Genomic DNA, 21900 nt, shown 5'->3' with positions numbered 1-21900 from the left:
AAGTTATGGCTTCAATTGCAGGAACAAACGTAACGCTATGAATGTACTAACGCGAGTTGGTTGATTCACACGGTCTTTTGGCAAGGATAAGGTAACTAGCTAGTGTATGTAATTGTGCATCTCTTATTAATTAAAGGATAACTTTTGTATACACCCGATTTTCAGTAATTATTGTACATCGGGTACACTTTTATCAGATTTAGTGTCACTTTTGTCAAATTTAATGTCACTTTTGTCAAATTTATCAATGAAGTATAAATAACTCTTATATATGTCAGGGTAACATTTGTGCGTTTTAGTGTAACTTTTGCACATTTTATTGTCACTTTATAACGGATGTTCAGTAATTTACTGAACATCCGTTTTATTTAAAAGTTTGTTTTAATTAAATTGGATTATCTCAAGGCCAAATAGACATTGAAAAACTTGAAGAATTCTCTTTGCTTTTAACAACTTGTATGATTGGTACCGCAAAAAGATATCATACTAAAGTCATTCATAAGTCATAATTAACCAACTTTGCAGTAGTAATTGGGTAACAAAATGCCTCCTATTTTGGGCCTTTACAGCCCAATCAAAAGAAGCTTCTAATTGAAATGTGATAATATAAACATGGCCCAATCTAGGCCCACATACTAAGCAAGGCCTGGTAGTCGATCTACTTGTTAAACATAACATGTACTTCGTACGAAGTAAATAGCTAGCCTAGAGGATCCCAAGAATCTATTGCTCAGATCATATATTGTACTTACACTCTTAAACTTAATTTGGAGTCTAGGACAAGTTACTCCTCACTTAATACTCCGTTCTTTTTAGCTAATCGAAGTATCAGAATATACTCCCGAGGCTAGTTTACGTGCTTGCTTGTGTAGTTTTTTTATCCATCAAGCATAACTTCGCTAAGATCTTCCTTCAACATTATAAGTAGACCTCATATGAGAAGTTTTTTGTAAGACGAAAACATATACTACTAGTAGTATACTAACAAGTTTCAAAGAAAGGTTTGTTGGTGTTGTGTCACTCATCTTATGGGATTATATTTACAAGTATATTGTATATTTACTTCCACTCTTATTAAACTTAGGAGTCTAGGATAAGTTATTCCTCTCTTAATATTCCGTTCTCTTAATTAGTTAATCTAAGTATCAGAATACACCCTTAAGGCTAGTTTACGTGCCTACTTGTCAACTTGAGTAGATTTTTTTTATCCATCAAGCACAACTTCGCTAAGATCTTCCTTCAACGGTATAAATAATTAAATAGACCTGTTTTTTGTAAGACGAAAACATATACAAGTAATAGTATACTACCAAGTTTCAAAGATTAATTTGTTGGAATTTGCAATTACCAAAAATTCATGCAAAGTAAAGTAATTTTTTTAACCTTACACAAACTTCTATATGCATGCAATAGACATAACACCAACAAATCTTTCTTTGAAACTTGATGTACATAACTTCTAAGAACAACAAAATCAAATTAATAAAAATATATTCCAATAACATAAACCATACACCCTTCTTCACAACCAAAATAATATATATTAACAATAATTATCATAAAATTCATAATAAAATACAACTAAATGAATACTTGAAAAAAAGGGCATTTCTCAAAGTTAATCAAAATAAAATAATATATAATAAGCCGTTGTTTAGTCATCAATAGAAGGCTTGGTTTTAAGGCGATAAAGAAGTCTTTTCTTCTTAGAGGATGAATTATCAATGGTTAAAACAATTTTGCCAGGCTCACTAGTCTTGAAGGTGTTGCTAATTATGGTTTCTTCAGTGGGTCCCACTTTCCTCATTTTTTGTATAATAACAGTGTAATTATCTTTAGCATTGGGCACAAATTCAGCACCATAGCTTACTTCCCATCCAAGCACTCTCACCTCCCATGTTAGATGGCATGCCTGCATAATATATAGATCATATGAAAAATTAAAATTAAACTACTCTGCGATTTTATTGAAATGAAGGTTAAGTTTCTATCTATGAATTAAAAGATCACGTGTTGAACACAAAACACTTTATCTTTAAGATTTGATATGTTTAAATTAACGTATAGGACCTTAACATGAGAGAATATGATACCCGTCAAAAAAAAAAATAAAAAAATAAAAAAATTGAGAGAATATGATACGCCATATTCTCTAAAAACACAATGAACTTATAACTATCAAAATGAATGGTACCAATATAAACTTTTCTCTCATTTTGAGTTCATTTCTCATAAGATGGTTGTTCCAAAATAAAAAATTTCTCTCATTTTCAGTTCATTTCAATAAATATATTATGTTAATTAAACTAATAAAATGTAATACACATTCTTTTTTTTTACACTAGCTTCTACTATTCATGCTCTTTTTTACACTAAAACTGTAATGAACATGCTTTCTTTTTTACAGTATGTAATTTATTCCGTTCATTTCATAAAATATATTATGTTAGTCAAACTAATAAAATGTAATACACATGCTTTCTTTTACACTAGCTTCTACTATTCAAGCTTTCTTTAACACTAAAACTTTAATAAACATGCTTTTCTAGTTTTCTTTTACAGTATGTACTTATTTCTTATCTTAAATTTAAAAGTGACATTCCTTATATAGTTGATGAATATGAATTTACACCTTTTTTTTTATGATTTTTAAGTTACATTTTTATTTTTTTTTATTTTTTTTTTAGGCCTAAGCCAACAATAGTGGGGTCTTGTCCACCCACCAAAGGAAGAGCTTTGACCCACAAAGAGTACCCTAAACTAAAACATAATCAGTACGTACAAGAATCCAATGACATTTTACACCGGTTACACTCAAAATTTGTTCATGCTCACATCTTTGTTTTCCTCTATATCTCAACAGAGTTAACTCGTGCCCTAAATCGATATGTAGGCCAATTAACTTGACGGATGACGAGTAATGCAATGACATAAAATTATTAAGCATAAGACTAAGACTAACCTCAGTAACATCAAATTCCACAGTTTCCTTGCATGTTGGCTTGACAATAATTTGTGTTGCACCATCTTTGCTTCCAAATTCTCCATCTTTACTAAATCCACCATATTGAACCGGTACTTGCTCCGGAGCAATGTAGCTAAAATTACAATCAATTTTTAGTAAAAACAAATGATTAATTTAGTTGTAATATCTAATATAAGCTAAATTAATCCTATATATAAACACTAATGACGTGCAATTTAAGGAATAGCTTAGAAAAATTAAATGGTGATCAGAAAAGTTTATTACATAATACAATTACTTAAACATTAATAGCCCAACACTTTCCTCTCTTATCAATTTAGATTATTTTGTTTGATTTATCCGTTTAGTTTATCTAATTTATTCATCAAATCACTCGCCAATAAGAATATGAATATATGATGCAATAAAAAAACAGAGAAAGTAAGTCTTTTAAAATAAAGCAAATTAAAATAAGGGTAAACCAGAAAAGAGTTTCAGCAGATTTAGAAGGTCCAGCAACAACAAACTTGCTCTTTGTTCTCTGAGTCAAAAAGGGACTTATCATCTTGTTGACTGCCACATACCACCATGGCACATTGATAAACACCTATCATATAAACAATTACATAAATAAATTAAAGCACCCAAAATAAAAAAAATATATACATTTCATATAAAGTAGCTAGCATAAATGAAAACAAGAAAAACTTTTTTTCCCTTAATTCATTACAAGTAATGATATTATTGAAAAAAAAAAACAAATTAAATTAGCTAATATTGCAACTATTATCATGATCTATGTTATTCGGACTTGGTTACTCATGTTTGACACGAGTTCGAGTTCAGGTGTCCGACTAGCTATTTTGTGAAAAATTTCTATAAACTAAAATAAAGTGTCCAAGTGGCATACTCATGTCCGAGTATCGAGGGTTCAACACGGGAATTTGAGGTAAAATAAAGAGTGCGAGTAACATAGGGGTTATGATTATTAGATTTTTATTTTTCAATTTTTTTCTTTTTCTATTGTCATCTTGATAGTATAGTTTAAAGTTATAACAAGTAATGCAACAATTCTCTCAAAAAAAAAAAAAGTAATGCAACAATTAAATTCGAACAGAACCAAATTATAGGATGTAGAACTACTTAATTAGCATATTAAGAGTTGTTAACTGACCTGTTTGGCAACAAATTCAGGGTAATTATCCTGCAGCAATTGTAGAGCTTGTTTTGTAGCTTGTCTAAGCTCCCATTTACCAGGTCCAGGAGAATTCTTAAGATCATTAACTTGAACCATTGTTGAAATACCTCCATGACTAAAATCCAACTTTCTGATACTTTTCTCCAAGAATTGAATCCTCCATTTCAGGAATTTCTGCCTTTTTTCTTCATCAGAAAATGTTTTCTGATACAATTCCTTGTTTTGGAATGCACCATAAACATTGTAACACACAGGGTGACCTTCTTTGCTAAACCCGTGCATGAACACCGCCTTCTCTAGATCATTCCCCAAGTCTTCCTCGAGCAATTCGTCGATTTTGAACTCTTTCCTCCACTTAATGGTGGATTTGATCATGGCGAAGGCTTCAACCACTTTGAAGTCCCTGGCACGCAGGAACTTCCAGAGGATGGTGTCTGTCCTTTCGTCCTTGAGGAGGGGTACGCCCCATATGGACACCTCCTCCGGAGGCAGTAAGGAAGCGGCTACTTCCTTTACTGCCTCCGTTGGTGTCTTCACCTCTTGCTCAGCATCAGCAAGAGGTGAAGACACCGCAGCAGACGACTCCTGAGTCGAGTCATCAGGAGTCGTCTGCTGCTCTTCGAAAGTCACTGTCTCCTCAATAGCCTCCACAGTCTTTGTCCCATCCTCGTTTACACTAACTTTAGCCAATGTCTCCTTGGTGGCCTCAGCCTCCTTAACCCCTTCTTCATCAACCGCCTTCTTCTCAACCTCTTCATCAACCACAATAGGACCCTCTTCTACAAGCGATTGCGGCGGTGGCGGTGGTAGAGTAGCATAACTAAATTCATGGTTATTAAGAGCATTTTGGATAAGCTGCTTAAGCTCATCCAATGCTTTCTTCTCATTCTCAGGATATAACCCATTATCATCCTTACTTATCTCATCGTTAACATTACTATCAGCAATAACAACATCAGCAACCTTCATATCAGTAGTAGTTACCTCCTCCTTCTCCTTCTCATTCGAGGCGGTAACATCCTCAACAACAGCCTTAGTTTCAGTAACTACCTCCTCCTTCTCCTTCTCCTTCTCCTTCTCCTTCTCCTTCTCCTTCTCATCCTTATCCTCGTACTTCGCTACGACATCGTTAATTGAATCATCTGTTACTACAACAACTTCTTGCTCATTTGGAGTTGGTGTAACGGTGGTTTGATTAGCTGTTTCTTCAGCCATGATTATCAGTTTAACTGGATTACAGAAACAAAAGAGAAAGAAAGAAAGACAGTTGAATAAAGAATGTGAAAGAGAAGAGGGAAAGAAGGAGGTTTAAATAAAAGGAGGGTTGAAAAGAAATGATGAAGAAGAATGTGGGAATGAAGAGTGGGAGAAAGTGGGTTTGAGGTGGATAAAAAATAAACTACTCTAGTAACATAGAATGATAGAAAACAGTCTGTCTAATGTTTTAAAGGTTTCAGACAACCAAGATTATGTGTATTTTTGTAGGGTATGCTATCCTGCTATTTTGATTTCTTTCCGTTTACAATCTGTCATCCAAATTCATAAAGCAAATTTATTGTTGGATAAAATAATTAACAATATAAATTTAATATTTGAATAAAAAAAATTAATTAACAATGTATAGTTTACTGAATTTATTTTCATTGAGAATTTAATTTAGAGAAAATATGAAATTAATACAATATGATTATATTGGGTCCACTAGTTGAGTAATATGGAGTATGAATTAAATATTGTGAAAACTTTCCAAATAAGAAAATGGAACAAGTATTTAAAAACGGCCGAAAATAAAAAGTGGAACAAATATTTAAAGATGGAGGGAGTTATAGGTCCAATAATATACCTCAATTAAATTCTCTAAATATCATCTCAATGAAAATAGGGTAAAGCTATACATAGCCCTTAGGGCTATATATAAGCATTGAATTTACTCTTGAAAAATGTATAAAGTTAGGAATTCATGACAAAAACACGCGCAGATCAGTGTAATTAGTGTGTTTTTGTCATGATTTTCTAAATTTAAACAATTTTCAAGAGTAAATTAAATGTTTATATGTAGCTCTTAGGGCTATGTATTACATTTTCCTATTACTTCACTTATCCCACAACCCCTTTTTTTTTTACTATTTTCTCCTAAAACTCCATGCATGGAGAATGGAGCGAGTATTTAAAAACAAAGGGAGTATTTTTACCTTTATTATTGTTATTAAAGGAACAACTCAACCAATTAACATAAATAAACATAAGTGTATTATTCTACTAATAAGAACAATACGGAAATTATATCATACATATGTTTTCTGATATTATATATCTCTAACAATTGATTTTCTTTTTCTAAAAATTGAGTTTCCTTTAAATCAAGGATAAATAAAAGGTGTGTCTTGAAAAAATATTTGCTTGATTATTTGACAATGTATGAGACTAATTAATCAAAATTGGATAAAAGCTTCTATATGTGACGATAAAAAAAAAAAAAAATATCCTCTGCTATATAAAAATACTTAATGGTTCTTTATAGTTCATACTTAGGGCATGTTCTCTTCAGCTTAATTTCAATTCAATTCAGTTTAGTTCAGTTTAGTTCAGCTCCAATCAATTCAATTCAGTTCAGCCCATTAAATCAGAACATGCCCTTATTATGCATAAATTATTTTTCTATTGAACTAATAACTAAAACTCTAAATGTTTGATATAAGATGTCAAAGATTCATGGAAAAATATTAATAGAACTTGATTTCACAACTGAAAAATTGAAAGGAAGACAACGAGAAGCTAATCACTGGGCTAATTTCGCTATCATTCAAAGTTAAGTGATGGATTTCCGACCTTTGCTCAACCAACTAAATCAACTAATAACATTCATACAATCATACTATAAAAACTTGTATAGCTAGGTGATCGATATGAAGGGAACAAAAATAAAAGTGAAAAGACTTACATGTAAAATATAGTTATCCAGAAATCCATTCTTTTGAGAGGTAAAAGTGCAAAAAATGTACAAAATCTTGATGACATACCCGTTAAAATCGGCAAGAGTGGCAATAGCTTTAGAAGGATACATGATTAAAATGAGAGGCCCACGACCAAGTTAATGTTATGAGTGTGCATGTTCTAAGACTTGTAACATCTTTATTTTGCTAAAAAGTAAGGGAAAGAGTTGGACCAACGCATCAACTATACAAGATACAACTTAACTAAAGAAGAATGATATTGCACTTAACTCATTGATTTACTTTCTCTGCCTTCCCGACCGTTGCGGCGTGATTTTTGTCATGCCTTTCAATCTTCCATGCTTTTTCTTCTGTTAATTCATATTTTCATGTTCGACAATACTAGATGATATGAATGTCGATCTACTATTCAAAAAAAATATATATATGAATATCGATCTGAAGGCACTAGTAAAGATTGGGTATACCGTATATGTATAAATTCGGACTGGAAAGGATTGAATTCGGTTGGACTAGAAGATTGGAGTTCTCATTTTTCATGGTCCTTGCTTACCACGGCCAACATGTGCTTAGTTAGGATGAGTTTTGAGTGGCTACAATAAAATTGTGGTCATTGTATTAAATCAAATCACAACCGTTTATTTTTTATTGATTAACATGAACTGTTGATATTGTTAGGTATGACCCAAATTTTATAAACCCATTATTTTGGAGTATTGTGCATATTCTAGCGGTTTTCGGAATAATCAAGCAAGGTCATTACTTGCTCTTGATTTCTCTAGAATAATATCATACTTGAATGTTGTAGAACATTGGAAGCTATTAGATTATAATAGCTGGTTTGTGAATTTTCTAGAACATTATGGATACAAGAATGATGAAGGAATTTCTAGAATATTCCAGCCATATCTTCCAACCTCCATTTACACCTATAAATATAAGTCATGGACATTCATCAATCATTTAATACAACACAACAAGAAGCCAAATACACAAAGAGCCACACACAAATACATAAACTCTCCTTGTAATTTCCACCAAAAAAGCTTCTCGTTAAATATTGTATGTCTATTTTTACTACTTAATTATCTTACCGTCTTGTTTTTACCTATCTCCTACTTATCTTATCAATCAATACATCTTTAATTTGCTTTTAATGTGCACTCACCAACCCTAATAGATATGGGTTACTATTTATTTTATTTTTGAAGATTTTTTTTTTTTTTAAAAAAAAAAAAAAAAAGAATTACTACATAAATGAAAATACTCCAAATTATGCATCATATTATATAATCAATTAAATCATAGATCATTCAAAAATTAATTGCATTGAAAATACTCCAGATTCTTTATCATACTAATATACTATACAATCAGGTTCAAAATGATCCGAATAAGAAATAAGCATCTCTATGATCTAAACTAATTGACCACCATCAACCTCTTTGAATTAGACTAGCTACAAATCGAACTCCGCCAAATATTCGAAACAATTAGGATTTTCCAACATTTTTCTTAAGTGCGGAATAATATTAATCAATCTCTCACAACCCAAAAATAATTAATGAATGTAGTCACAAATGAATGCAAGAAAGCTCAAAATCATAAAACTATTCACATTTTTTAATAAAAATAACCCAAGAAACGGGTTAAAAAAGATCGAAAAGAAGTCAACGGAAAAAAAAAAATATTGAGTAAAAAATGAAGAGAAACTTTTGCGTGATACCTTTTCACGTGAGTCCAGTTTATAATGAACACACACATCCGACCTTAAAGACGGCGAAATAAAGGCCATAAGCAAGATTGACAAAGACGATCCAGAAGATGATTCAGATGATTATGATGGAAGTGCCGCTGTTGACACAGGATGATCGAAACATATAGAAGTAAGATCTAAGAAGACGACCCAGATGACGATGAAGGTGCTACTAAGAAGACAATCCAGATGACGATTAAGGTGCCAAATATAAGAATTGGAAAAGTTTTATGATTTTCCATTGAATTGTACGAGCCATTAGATAGGCTTAATGAAGTAACAAAATAAAGTAAGATAATTACAAACTAATTAATTTAATAAAAGAAAAAGATGATTATATAAAAGAATACATATCTACATCTAGCAACTAAGTGATAAACACTGACTATAGTAACAATATGATAAACGTAGTAGTAGCTATAACAACTATTGTACGATTTATTTTCAACAACGACGTGCCGCCATTGACATACAAGCATGATGAGTGATTCTTTAACCATTGAAAAGCAAATTTTGTCTAATATCTGATAATATCATCTAATTTCTGATCAATAGCATCTAATTTCTGACCAATATCATTTAATATTTGACTAATTTTATCTAATCTCTGACCAATATCATCTAATTTATGACACTTTTGATTTAATATCTGATATTTATAACTTAATATTTGACCAATATTATCTAATTTCTAACAATTAAGAATTTTATTTTAAATTTGTTTGTACGACCGAACTCACGTGATTCCGTTCTATACAATACTTTTCCAACAATGAAAAACCGATAGAGAAACTGATAAGAACGTGGATTTTTTTGTCATTTTTTTTAAAAAATAAAATAAAATAAATCAATGGCTTACATTAGTCAATAAAAATATAGGGATATGATTATACAATGGCCACAATTTTACCATTTGAAAACTATCCTATAAAGGTATAGTCAATTTATAAAAATTAAAAAAAAAAAAAAATGCTATGTAAATTGGGCTATGATAAAACTAAATGAATTTGTTTTAAAAATAATAAAATTAAATGAATTATAAGGAATGTTTACTACTTCCTCCATTTCAAATTACTCGAACGTTTTAATTCTTTACATGATTCATTAACTTTGCTTTGACTAACATTTGTGTTTTGTAGGTATAAAAAAAGTAGTAATTTGGGATCTTGTTAGATTCATTTTAATGTGTACTTAATTAAAATTCAATTTTTAGTATTTTTTTTACAATAACATAAGTAAAAATATATTCGATTACACTTTTGCATTGGCAAACGTGATTGTAGACACCTAAAAATGTCTCCCAAAAAACCAAACTCGATGATGAACAACCTTTAACCGCCATTATTGGTTGGTTTAAGTATTTAATCTCGAAACTGCTTAAAATCCATATTCAGCCAAACATGTTCAATCCAAATGTTTATTCAAGCATAGTCCAACCCATATTTCAACCCAAACCATTTTAATCCATTTCGTTTTATTTATTATTAAGCCAGATTAATAAATAATAAAACCTTAATCCTGAAATTAAATAAGTCCGGAATAACTGAAACGACGCTTAATTATCACATGCTTAATGCTTAAGAAAAAGATAAAATGAGTTTAGACCAAATTCAGGAAAACTTATTTGTCGCGTCGCGTCAACGGAAAGTTATACCATGTCACGACAATTTGCGCTGTGACACGACAATTTTAGGTTTAATTTCTTCGGGGCATTCCAACTCTAGGGTTTCGTGCTTCACCCCTCATATTTTCTCTATAAATACGAAGGTGATTTCACCAGTTTTAGGACACCAAATAATTCTCTCTTTCTTTCTTATACACCTACACACATTTTAATTTCTATCTCTCATATTCTTAGCCTTAAACCTATTGTCCTAATTACACCATTCCTTCCCTAAGCACTCTCTGGAGTCCATACAACACCTGACTATACTTAAACCAATGCGTGAAAGATTGTTACGATTGAGCTGAGGGTTTAGACCTAATCAGCTCTACTTTTATTTAATTTAATTTCAATTTGATTTATATATTTATTGAAGTTACTAGCAATTTATTCATGATGCAGCAATTTAAAGAAGCACGGAACATAAGTAATTTATTATTACTTAATTACTCTTATTTTTATCCTTATTGCTAGTATCATGATTGAAGTTATTATTTTGATTTGATTTAACTAACATTATTATGGTTAAAATGTTTCCAATGTTATTGTTTATTCTATTTTTATTTTTATTCTTATTGCTAGTATCATGATTGAAGTTACTAAGATAATTTGGATGACCGATGCAGGTGCCTTTTTAATCTTATTGTGTTAATCAAGTGATCACGATATCATATAGCTAATATATAAAGCTAAACTTTTAGCCATGTCACGACATTGCGATACTTGGCGTTCCAACTTTTCGCCAAGTGTTGCGCCACGTTGGATAATTTAAATAGATTTCATAAGATAAAAAAAGTTAGTTTAGAATTCTTGTTAGTTTAAAGTTTTATTATCAATAAAATACCAATATTTCAGATGCATGTACAAATTGAATAATAATTTTATTCAAAAAAAATTATTAGATTATAATTCTCAAAAATTATCATACAAATTTATTTTTTATATCATAATATTTTTTGGAGCGAATGAAGTAGTTCAAAGTGTAAAGCATCCATTTATAATATAATCGGTTTAAATTATATACTTCACAATCTAATAGAATGGATACCTGACAAATAAGGTTGGGTCATGAAATATCTCGGATTAGGTCACTTTAGGTTACGAGTCAAGAAATGTTCAACCCTTATCCAAAGTTTTGGATTCAGGCAATCCAACGTGCTTTGAACATTTAATTATTTAGTTTATTTTTGCTATTTTGTTATTTTATTTATTTATTTTTAATGTATTAAAGCGAACATTTCACCAACATTATTATTAGTCATTACATGCCTACTACTCCCTCCGTCCCCCATTGATAGTATAGTCACTTTTGCCATTTTTGGTGACCCAAAATGTTAGTCACATTTGCATTTTTCAAGTACCGTCTATAAATATTACTAAAGTAACAACCGCTGACTTCATCACTTTTTTACAATTGTACACGTGTCAACTTCTCCTTCATTTTTTTCCCGCCTAAACTTTTTTTTTTCCTTTCGCATATTTTTTTTAAAAAAAATCTAAATATTGATTGCAAAGTAGTTTAATACAGTACAACAAACTTTTTAATTTTCAATTTTTCATTACCTTTTCTTTTAAGAACCTTTTAAAAATCTTAAGGAAAACAAATATCAATCTTTTTATATACGTGATCATTCCATCTTAGTACAAAGTTCGCTAAATTTAATTATAGACGTGAATTTTCTTTTGCTTATATTATTTTTTGTACTTTGGTTTATGTTAATAATATCGTATGTAATACAAAGATTTTACATATAATTATAACTGATATGTCTTTGAAATTTACATAATTATAAATTCTTTTATAATATCCGTGCGTCACACGGGAGTTCATCTAATTAATATTATTTTTTTACCAAAATTCTCTCCCATTTACAAAAAAAATTTACAAAAAAATTTGTGCAAATTTAACTTTCCCATGTACTTTAATTACTTTCTCTCTCTACGTTTTTCCATACCCAATGTAAATTTATTTTTTCAATGTATTTTTGATACTTCTTATTTATGTTTATTAATTCCCGTGATTTTCTACCAAAAGTGACTATCAATGGGGGACGGAGGGAGTAGATAACAAATCGTCAAAAAGCACATCAATTCCTAACTAATTTTGTATCAATGATATATTCTAAATTTTTACATATAGATTATAAATTTATCTTAAAATTCAATAAATAACCTGGGCATTGCACGGGGCACAAAACTAGTTTAAAATTATATGTTGCATTAACATTCAACCAATTTAGTTTAATAATAGTTTGGGGCAAATTGAATATTTGTTTGTATGCCTTTAAGATTGTAGGAATACTTTTCACTATATGAATCGAGTAGAGCCCAATACGGGCAAAAGTGACTTCATGACTCACTTTGTACCATCATGCCCGATCCTCCTTTCGTTGTTCTGAACCATATGGACTTGGTAATCTCATCGATTCTGAATGGGGTGTAACATTCACAGGTCAATCGTTGTTGTCTATCGTTGTTATTCGTGGTTGTCTTAAATGATTCGTGAAGGTTTACAAGTTCCTTAAAAAACTTGCTAGCGGCTTCCTACTTTGCTTTGTCCATAATCGTATATGTCAATTCCCTCTTCCTATGTACCAAGTATACTCACAACATGCATATGTATGCGCACTTCGAACAACGTCTACAGTGATAAAATAACGTTTCATCTAATTTGGAACGTGTCATCATTGATCCACTTTCTCAAAAGCCAATAGTTTTGTAAAATTGAGATTAGTTAAAGCTTTAATTTTGGAGAAGACAAAAACTCACACTCTGTTAAATTTCAGAAAAAGGAATACATACAAAAAGGACATAAAGTTATAAAACATTTAGGACCTGTTCTCTTACGTTGAAATTCAGTTCAGCTCAGTTCAGTTCAGTTCAGTTCAGTTCAGCTCCTAATTTTCTTCTCTTATAAAATATTCATTTCAGTTCAGTTCAGTTCAGCTCAGTTCAGTTCAGTTCAGTTCAGTTCAATTCAGCTCAGTTCAGTTCAGTTCAGCTGAGTTCAGTCAATGAGAACAGGCCCTTAATGTGTGATGAAGCAATTACTCTGTATCTTTTGTAGCTAAAACCATAGGTAGGGGAATTGGTTATTCTTTTCACCTTCTTAAGTATGGATCAAATATCCGACTCAAAATCAATTTCATTATTCCTCGGTTTTTTATTCTTACACACCTTTTTGATATATTGTTTGAGGAAGTAATTAAAAAGGTAAGCATGCAGACGATTTCTGGTCTTCATAAAAATTAAAAATAAGATTACTTATGTTTCATTAAAATTGTGGAAATTATTTATACAATATGTTTATTTTAAGATTTATAACATCTAAATCCTTAATGTGTCATCAGAATTGATATTTAATTTATTTCCCATATTTTGGAATCAGAACTCCCAAAAGACATCATATCATATATATGTGAATTTGGCCTTAGCCCTATCAATCAACGTGGGGGATTCGATTCTTAAAGGAGCCAATGATGTTCGTTTCAAACTATACAATATTTAACTATTGTTTGCATCCTTTTGTAAAAAAAAAAAAAAAAAAAAAAAAAAAAAAAAAAAAAAAAAAGAAAACCTATTCTATGCATCATTTAGGTATGAAGGGAATACCTTAATAAATTACTATTAATACCTTTTTTCTTTTTTTAACTAAAGATGCACCATATTTTTATCACCAAAGCCATTGAAAAAGAGTACCTTGAACATAATTTATTTTTAGAAGACTTTCTACATATGATGATACCAATTAGGAATTTAGGATATTCAATATCCGAAAAAAGAAAATTACTTTGAACAAACTACAATTCTACAATTACTATAAAGTGGAGTTTGTAACACTTTCAATGTGACAGTATCCACAAGACCACATGAAACAGATAGTACACTTGAAATATTCAACAGAAATAACAGGGGAAAAAAATAGTGCCAGTTTTTAGTGCTCCTATACTTATACAAACTAACAGTACCAAGTTACAGGCTTACAACCATAACCATTATCTTAAATCTTTTCAAATTTTGGAGCACTAGCTTATGCCGCCTATGCACACTTCGATAAACATAAACTTTATAAAACATATAGACTACAATGGCAATGCTGCCAACTTAGCTGATGATGAACTCTCCGCTTGCATGAACCTGTTTCACTGTCTTATCGTACTCGTCCTCTTCATCCTCTTCTTCTACTTCTTCTGCATCTTCATCATTATCGTCTTCATTCTCATCCTCCCATCCTGGGACAGGCCTTGATACAGGAGCAGGGTTCCTTGCCTCCCCCACAATCTTCATGATCTCTTCCACGCTTTGCAGAGATGCGAAGCTTGGGTTATCTCTTTGGTAGTAGGCAGCTTGAGCTTGTTCGGTTAGTTCTTTTGGGAGATTCTTTAAGAACCATGGATGGCTTCTGATTTCTTTGAGGGTAATTCTCTGCAAGAAAAAGGAAATGATGACTAAAACAAATCAACATGATTTTGGTCTATATAACCAAATATTTGCAATTATGCAGTGAATTGGACAGACAATCATCTACTTATAATTACATTATTACATGTACATAGCTTTAATCAATGTAAATGCATTTCAAGTATACAATTCATTTTATTATTTACTCAAGATACACCAATATTTTACAGCCATTGAAAAAGAGTTTGATTATTCAACGCCATTGATACAGAAGATAAATTTAGTCTTATTCTAACTTTTGCATATTGTTACGTAAAGAATCCTCGTGTATAATGCTCAACACAAAACACATTAAGAAGCAGTTGATACTACATATTAATATGTTTACAACAGAAAGTAGTTAGCGTAATTCGGACATCAAGTATAATTAAATATTCCGGCAAGTCAAATGCTCTCTTGAACTTGCAGATTCTAAACAACAGTCTCAAAGGAAGAGTCTTAACAAATGGTAAATTCAGCATGCTGTCAGCAGAAAATCGGCCATTAATTTATTACACACAGTGAAAGAGAGTTTTAGATGGTTGCAGACACGTGGAGTGGGTTTTTTTTTTTTGGGGGGGGTGGGGGGGGGGTGCGGTGGGCCGGTGGGGGAGGGGAGGGTGATAGGGCTAGTGTAAGTGTCCTAATTGTGGGAAGATGCTGAGAAGACGACCAGAAACATGAAATGAGCAGGCAGCAGTTATTGTGCATACTGATCTCCCACTCTCCATGCAGAATGGGTGATGAGATTTCTTTGGCTATTTTTTCAAACTGAAAACCCTTATGAAGTACTACCTCCGCTTTTTTAGTTGACACATTTTGAATTTAGCACTATTCACACCCTCCCCTTTGACCGTGTTTTGTGCTTTAGATTCCTCATGATATGTATTTTCAAAATATCAACTTTTTATAATTTTTGTTTCTCGGTAATTAAAGATATTAATGATTGAATTAGTGCATTGGCAAACGTGACTAAAGTAACGTGTCAACTAAAAAGAAACGGAGGAAATATTATTTTATGCCGTAATTGGAACCTGACAAGATAAGAAGTTGAACTTGGCAGACCTTATCTAGAACTTGTTGGCACTGGTCTTTACTTATTTTTGGTGGAAATTTGAGGATGGTGGCAAAGTTCTTTGTTAATTATTAAAACCTATATTTTTAAAACCTATCATTATAAAAACAATTTTTTAAGACTAATAAAATCCCTTAGTATATGTAGATGATCATATTATAGCTTCAGTGCTACATTACTGCTATATGCCAATTTTATAGTATTTCATATTATATAAAAGTGTGACAACAAAAGAAGAGTAATGGATATGATCAAAGAAAAAATCAGGTAATTCATAGAAACATATAGATTCACAGGACAAACATGAAACATATTACATTAGCAGCCAAACATTAGGGATCCACCATAAAACATGCAACAACATTCAGACTACTACGAATATATTCTTTAGTATGAAATGGGAGCCAGAAAAGGAGCATTGTAAACCAAAGACAGACAATGAGACAAATATAGGAAACTTCAGCAACAAACATACCCTTGTTGGATTGGTAGTGAATATACGAGAAAGCAAATGCTTGCAATCTTGTGATATATGAACATATTCGGGAATTTTGTACTGGACAGCCATAATCCTCTGCAAAAGAAAACATTAATGAAACATTTAATTAATTAGTATACTGAAACAAAATAATACAATAAGAACCTCTACAGACTAATTATGAGAAGTTATAAAGAGAGATTACTGTAATTGTCTTTCTGAAATTTTTTGGATCCTGAGGGTCTTCAAAGGGATATGCTCCAACCAGCATAACATATAGAGTTACTCCACAGGACCACACATCTGCCAACTGAACATGAACATGAACAAGAACTTAAGAAAATTTTGAAATATACATAACAGGATTTATGAGGCTGATCAATTACAAAGTCACAATATTCAACCATCATATTTAAATTTTCAGCAAATCACATTTTGTAGAAAAAGGATGGGTACAGGCTACAGAGGATTTTATCACCAAAATCATGTTGGTTGAGGCTAACACGAAAATTACAAACAATCAACTACGTATAATACAGAAATTTCGACCATAATCAAGCAGATTTCTTTTTTTTTTTTTTTTTTTTTTTTTTTTGAGGAAAATCAAGCAGAAGATTATTGTCTGTTGACGTGACTATTGAGAAAAGGACAAGATAAGTAAACTTCCTGAATCTTGCAATTCTTGCCTAGAACTATCTTTAAACGGCACCATTATATCACTTCAGGTCTTTGCAGTCCAATATGTGAGCCATAGACAATTATACGGCTCCGGCAAAAGAACTAATTTCATGTAAAATAATAAGTCATAGATTACATTTGACTTATGTAGTCAAAGCTTGCTAACTCCTAGTTGGTGTGAAAAGTTATTCTTATTAATAAAACTCAATATGTAATAATTATTGCATGTTAAATTAATAAACATTTAATTTATCTAAATTGGCAAATTATAGAGTGAAATGATAAATGTGGGATTTTACTTTAAATTTTGTTCTAAGCTTCTTGAAATCATTGTGTTCCCAATGTTGAATAGAGGAATAAAAAAAACCAAATAATAAGAAAAAAAAAATGTTGTAAAGACGGACAATTATTTGCAATAGCAGCCATGAATGTAAACTATACAAAACTTACTGAAGTTCAAATAATAAAATAAGTAAATAAACAATAACATAAGAAGCTTAACAAGTAGTCAAGTAGGGGTTCATAATAAAAATTCAATCTATAAGACCTGTTTTATTTTTTATTCAAGAAAAACTTATCAAGTTACTCGATCACATATGCGATCAACAAAATACCATAAAGCAGTAGATGAAAAGCAAATCAGATAAGTCGGCCTTTCCTTTAGCAACATCAATATATAATACTAGCAGAATCATTATCAATATAAGCCAATAAAAAAAGCTAAAGCTAATACCATCTTCTTATTTTAGAAGGAAAGATAAATATAAAAAAAATGTGGTACCAACCTAAGGTTGCTTTAAATGTTTTTTAAAGCTTCCCCACAATATACACAGGTGCCAGGTAGCGCAATCTTGACAATGACCAAAGATATTATCTAGATGCACAACTAATCTCCACTAAGGTACTTTAATAATGTTTCACAATTAACATAGCAATCTTTTGGTTTAGACAAACTTTATTACTATTAAGCCTTAGTTAGGGATTTTCGATTTATGACTTCTATACCCATACGCAGCCATACATCCTGCATCGTTCAGTCAGACTCAAGATTTCAGATAATCAGAGCATAGATAGAGATATGAGATTCATTGTCTTTAGCCCATTAACATAACAATTCAATCTTAACAACTGATGATGATTTAATCAGAGGCCCCAAGGTTTGACCTTTCAATGGATAGACATAAATAATTGATGTAATAAATGTAACATGGACCAATCAACTTAGAAATGAAACCATCTTGCATTAAGTCCGTCGTAACACTAAACTTTAAAACATGTGGTCACATGGGTGCTAAAGACAAGGTAAGGTATTCAGCAAAGCGAGTGCATTTATTTTCTCTCGCGACTCATTATATGCATTTTTATGTACACATGTCCCAAATCCTTCAAAAGAAACAAATGATGACCCTTTCCTCACAAAAAGGGAATAAGAAAATGAAAGCAATGTATCACTTCAGAATAACTTCGAGTATGGTTTAACTTTGTATAAATCTGTGCTCTAACTCTGGCATGATAATATTTTTTTTTTTCAAACACGCAAAAGAATATACTACTAATTGGAAAAAACGGTTGGTTTTATTGGAAAAGGTTCGCCTTGACAGTTAATTTCTCAAAGTGTACGTCGAGTCAACACATTTCAGAAGTACAATATTACCGTGTGATTAATTTATCATGATATAAGATCTAACCATAAGGTCAAATGTGATCTATTATTTTAGATTAGAAGAAATACAAATCATCAGATCATTGATCTTAAATTCGGGTCCACCAGTTATGTTAATCAATTCTGACATCACACACACACACTTGTATACTATAATTTGCACAATGCAAGCCTGTAATTACCAAGCATATTTTCGCCCCTTCAATTACGGAGCACTCTCTAAAGGCTCACCTTGCCATCATATTCTCGCCTCGAAAGTACTTCAGGTGCTATGTATGCTGGAGTCCCTACCGTGGATTTCGGCCTTGAATGCAAAAGAGATGACTACAAGTTGCAGTTTTAACAATAAACAAATTAGTGAATAAACTAATCATAGTACTTGATTATAAACAACTTAGCAAGTCAAGCAAACACATGATACAGAATACAATATACTATATGCTGAGCTTCATGGAAAACATAAATACGGTAAGATTCATCCGAACCTTGGAATAACCAAAGTCACATATCTTCAGGCGGGGAGCTGCATTTCCATCTAACAATGTGTTCTCCAATTTCAAATCTCTATGACAAATTTGCTACCACCCAAAAAATAATCAAATAAATTGACACATTAGCTAAGCTTTTAACATAATATTAATATAAATATACAATGAAGAACTAATCTAAGATAGCAAGAAATGGTATTTTACCATAGAATGGCAAAAGCTAACACCTGAGATCAACTGCTGGAAGAAATACCTTGCCTGGAAAATTATTCAAACATAAATGTTAAACACGGCCCTTAGGCCATTAAGGAGTACGACTACATATATAAGAAGCTAAAAGTAGAAATAATCGAACATTAATAGGGGAAAAAGACATGATTTTGTCATAAATTTAACTTAATATGGAAATGATTATAAAAAAAGTCGTAATAAATGGTTATTTATTGTCTTTCCTTTCTATTTTTAGCTTCTTATATGCAACCCTAAGAGCTGCATATATCTTTTTCCATAAAAAAATGATAAAGATTATCATGAGATTATACAACATGTTATTGATTGCTACTTTCAAAGTTTCAATCCCAAGTGGACCCACATTCAACCCCAAAAAACGATGCAAAACGAGTAGCTAGCCATGCAAATTAGTACAAGTAATTTAAAACTCCTAGTAATTAATTAATATTATTTGTAACTGTAACATAAAGTCACAAACCACTACAAATCAAATGAATACAGAATAATTCAAATAAAAGCTCAAAAATCAATATAAAAAATAAATAGAAAAGAATGAGCCAAAAAAAAATAAGTTGAGGATATTATACCTCATCCTCGCTAAAACGACCAGCAGTACAAATTCGGTCAAAGAGTTCACCACCGGCCGCGTATTCCATCACAATTCCTAGATGGGTTGGTGTCAATACCACCTATAATTATCCAAGACCTCAGATCAAATCCCGTCTATACGACTTTTTGTCGATAATAATAAAAAAAAAAATTGATGTCTTACCTCCGTTCCATATTATGCACATTATGCACAATTCATGTCAAATCGTTGCAAATAATATGAAACAGATACAGTAAAGAAAAACCCAAATTACCTCCTTAAATCGAATAATGTTAGGGTGACGAAGCGACCTGTGATTGATGATTTCTCTTGCTACATTCTCATCAATCTGAAAAAAAAAATACAAAATTAGCATTTGGGTATTTTATGAAATCTTATTTCAAATAAAACCCAGAAATTAAAATTAAAAAATTCAAGAAAAAAAAAAAAGGACCTTTTGACCACGTTCGATGTATTTCATGGCAACAAGTTCTTTGGTTTCTTTATGACGCATTAATCTGGCAACTCCGAAATTCCCAGCACCCAATTGCTTCATTACCTCGTACTTTTCCATTTTTATTTATTGTCCAATTTAATTGGGAATGATTTTTTTTTAATGAATTTTTGTGAATTGTAAAGAAAGGAGAAATTAGGAAGAAAAAGGGGAGAGAGAAGAAAGCATGATAAATAAGCTAAATAGAGGAGAGGAGGAGGAGAGAGTGAAGGTACTATAAATAGAAAGAGGAAAAAAGTGGTGTGGTGAGTAGTGGTAATTAAGAGAGGAGAGAGAAAATAAGTGAATGAGGAAGTGAAGGAGAAAGCACGTGGGGTGGAAACGAGAGAAGAGTAGTTTATGGGATTACATGCTAACTCCACTTTTCCCATCACCGCCCATATTCCTTAACTCCAATTATAATCAATCTACTCATATGGGGTAACAATGTTGTCCATTCGGGTTCACGGTTCGGTTTTGGTTCGGGTTGAATCGAGATTATTTGGTTGCTGGATTGGATTGGGTCGTTTTAATTATTAATGGGTTGAATCGGTAATAATAATAAGTGGATCCATTTAGAATAGGTGTAACTCCCTTAAATGCACGACATTCTGCATTAAACACGGCCCAAATTCAAATCAATCAACACAATCTTTGTTTCCTTTTTTAATTTTTTTGTTTCCTTCTTCCAAATTCTCTCTCTTCTGTTTTCTTTCTTATAATAATTTTGATACAAATTATCATTAAATTTTTCAATATAATTTTCTCCAATGTTTTTCTCCTTTAATTTGTTCTTCATTTTCTCTCTCCTCTGTTTTTTTTAATTATTATTTTTCACTTTTTTGATTAAATTTATTTCTTACGACATGAAATTAGTTGCTATTCCCGAAGAGAGTGTCAATGCAGATTAGTTTTTTGTTTTGTTGATTTGTAATTAGCTTTTTAAATTTAGTTTTCGTTCTTCATTTTTTTTTGTTCATAACTTTTATGTATGAATTTCGATTTATTATGTGGTGATTTTGTGCTTAATTTTGATTGATTAGGTTTTATCAGATTTTTTGAATTAATATGAATTGCATTTTGTTAGCTTCGATCAATTTGATCTGTGTATGAATTTCGATTAAAAATATGAACATATGCATTGGTTCATTTTTTGAATGCATATGAACATAAGCATTTCAGAAGGTGATGAACATATACATAAAAAAAATATAAACATATAGATTTCA

The 21900-nt window shown here is 31.3% G+C and overlaps 2 protein-coding genes across 2 annotated transcripts; both read right to left on the bottom strand.

Annotated features, from left to right (window-relative positions):
* Window positions 1-1474: 1474 nt before the first annotated feature.
* LOC110708311 (patellin-3-like) lies at window positions 1475-5696 on the bottom strand. Its single transcript, XM_021886415.1, has 4 exons — window positions 4140-5696; window positions 3448-3572; window positions 2963-3098; window positions 1475-1912 (listed from the first exon to the last, which is right to left on the bottom strand). The coding sequence occupies exons 1-4, from the start codon at window positions 5376-5378 to the stop codon at window positions 1655-1657; spliced, it is 1758 nt and encodes a 585-aa protein (XP_021742107.1). The 5' UTR covers window positions 5379-5696; the 3' UTR covers window positions 1475-1654.
* An 8626-nt stretch (window positions 5697-14322) lies between these two features.
* LOC110708312 (serine/threonine-protein kinase SRK2H-like) lies at window positions 14323-21025 on the bottom strand. The gene is made up of 9 exons (XM_021886416.1): window positions 20633-21025; window positions 20453-20527; window positions 20177-20278; window positions 19563-19616; window positions 19356-19448; window positions 19102-19194; window positions 16735-16839; window positions 16527-16625; window positions 14323-14961 (listed from the first exon to the last, which is right to left on the bottom strand). Exons 1-9 carry the CDS (start codon window positions 20750-20752, stop codon window positions 14641-14643), a joined length of 1062 nt encoding a protein of 353 aa, XP_021742108.1. The 5' UTR covers window positions 20753-21025; the 3' UTR covers window positions 14323-14640.
* Window positions 21026-21900: the final 875 nt, after the last annotated feature.

Source organism: Chenopodium quinoa, unplaced genomic scaffold (genome assembly GCF_001683475.1).
Source record: "Chenopodium quinoa cultivar QQ74 unplaced genomic scaffold, ASM168347v1, whole genome shotgun sequence".
NCBI classification, from domain to species: Eukaryota; Viridiplantae; Streptophyta; class Magnoliopsida; order Caryophyllales; family Amaranthaceae; genus Chenopodium; species Chenopodium quinoa.
Note: the sequence above shows the minus strand (reverse complement) of the source record. Positions and strands in the feature narration are given on the sequence as shown.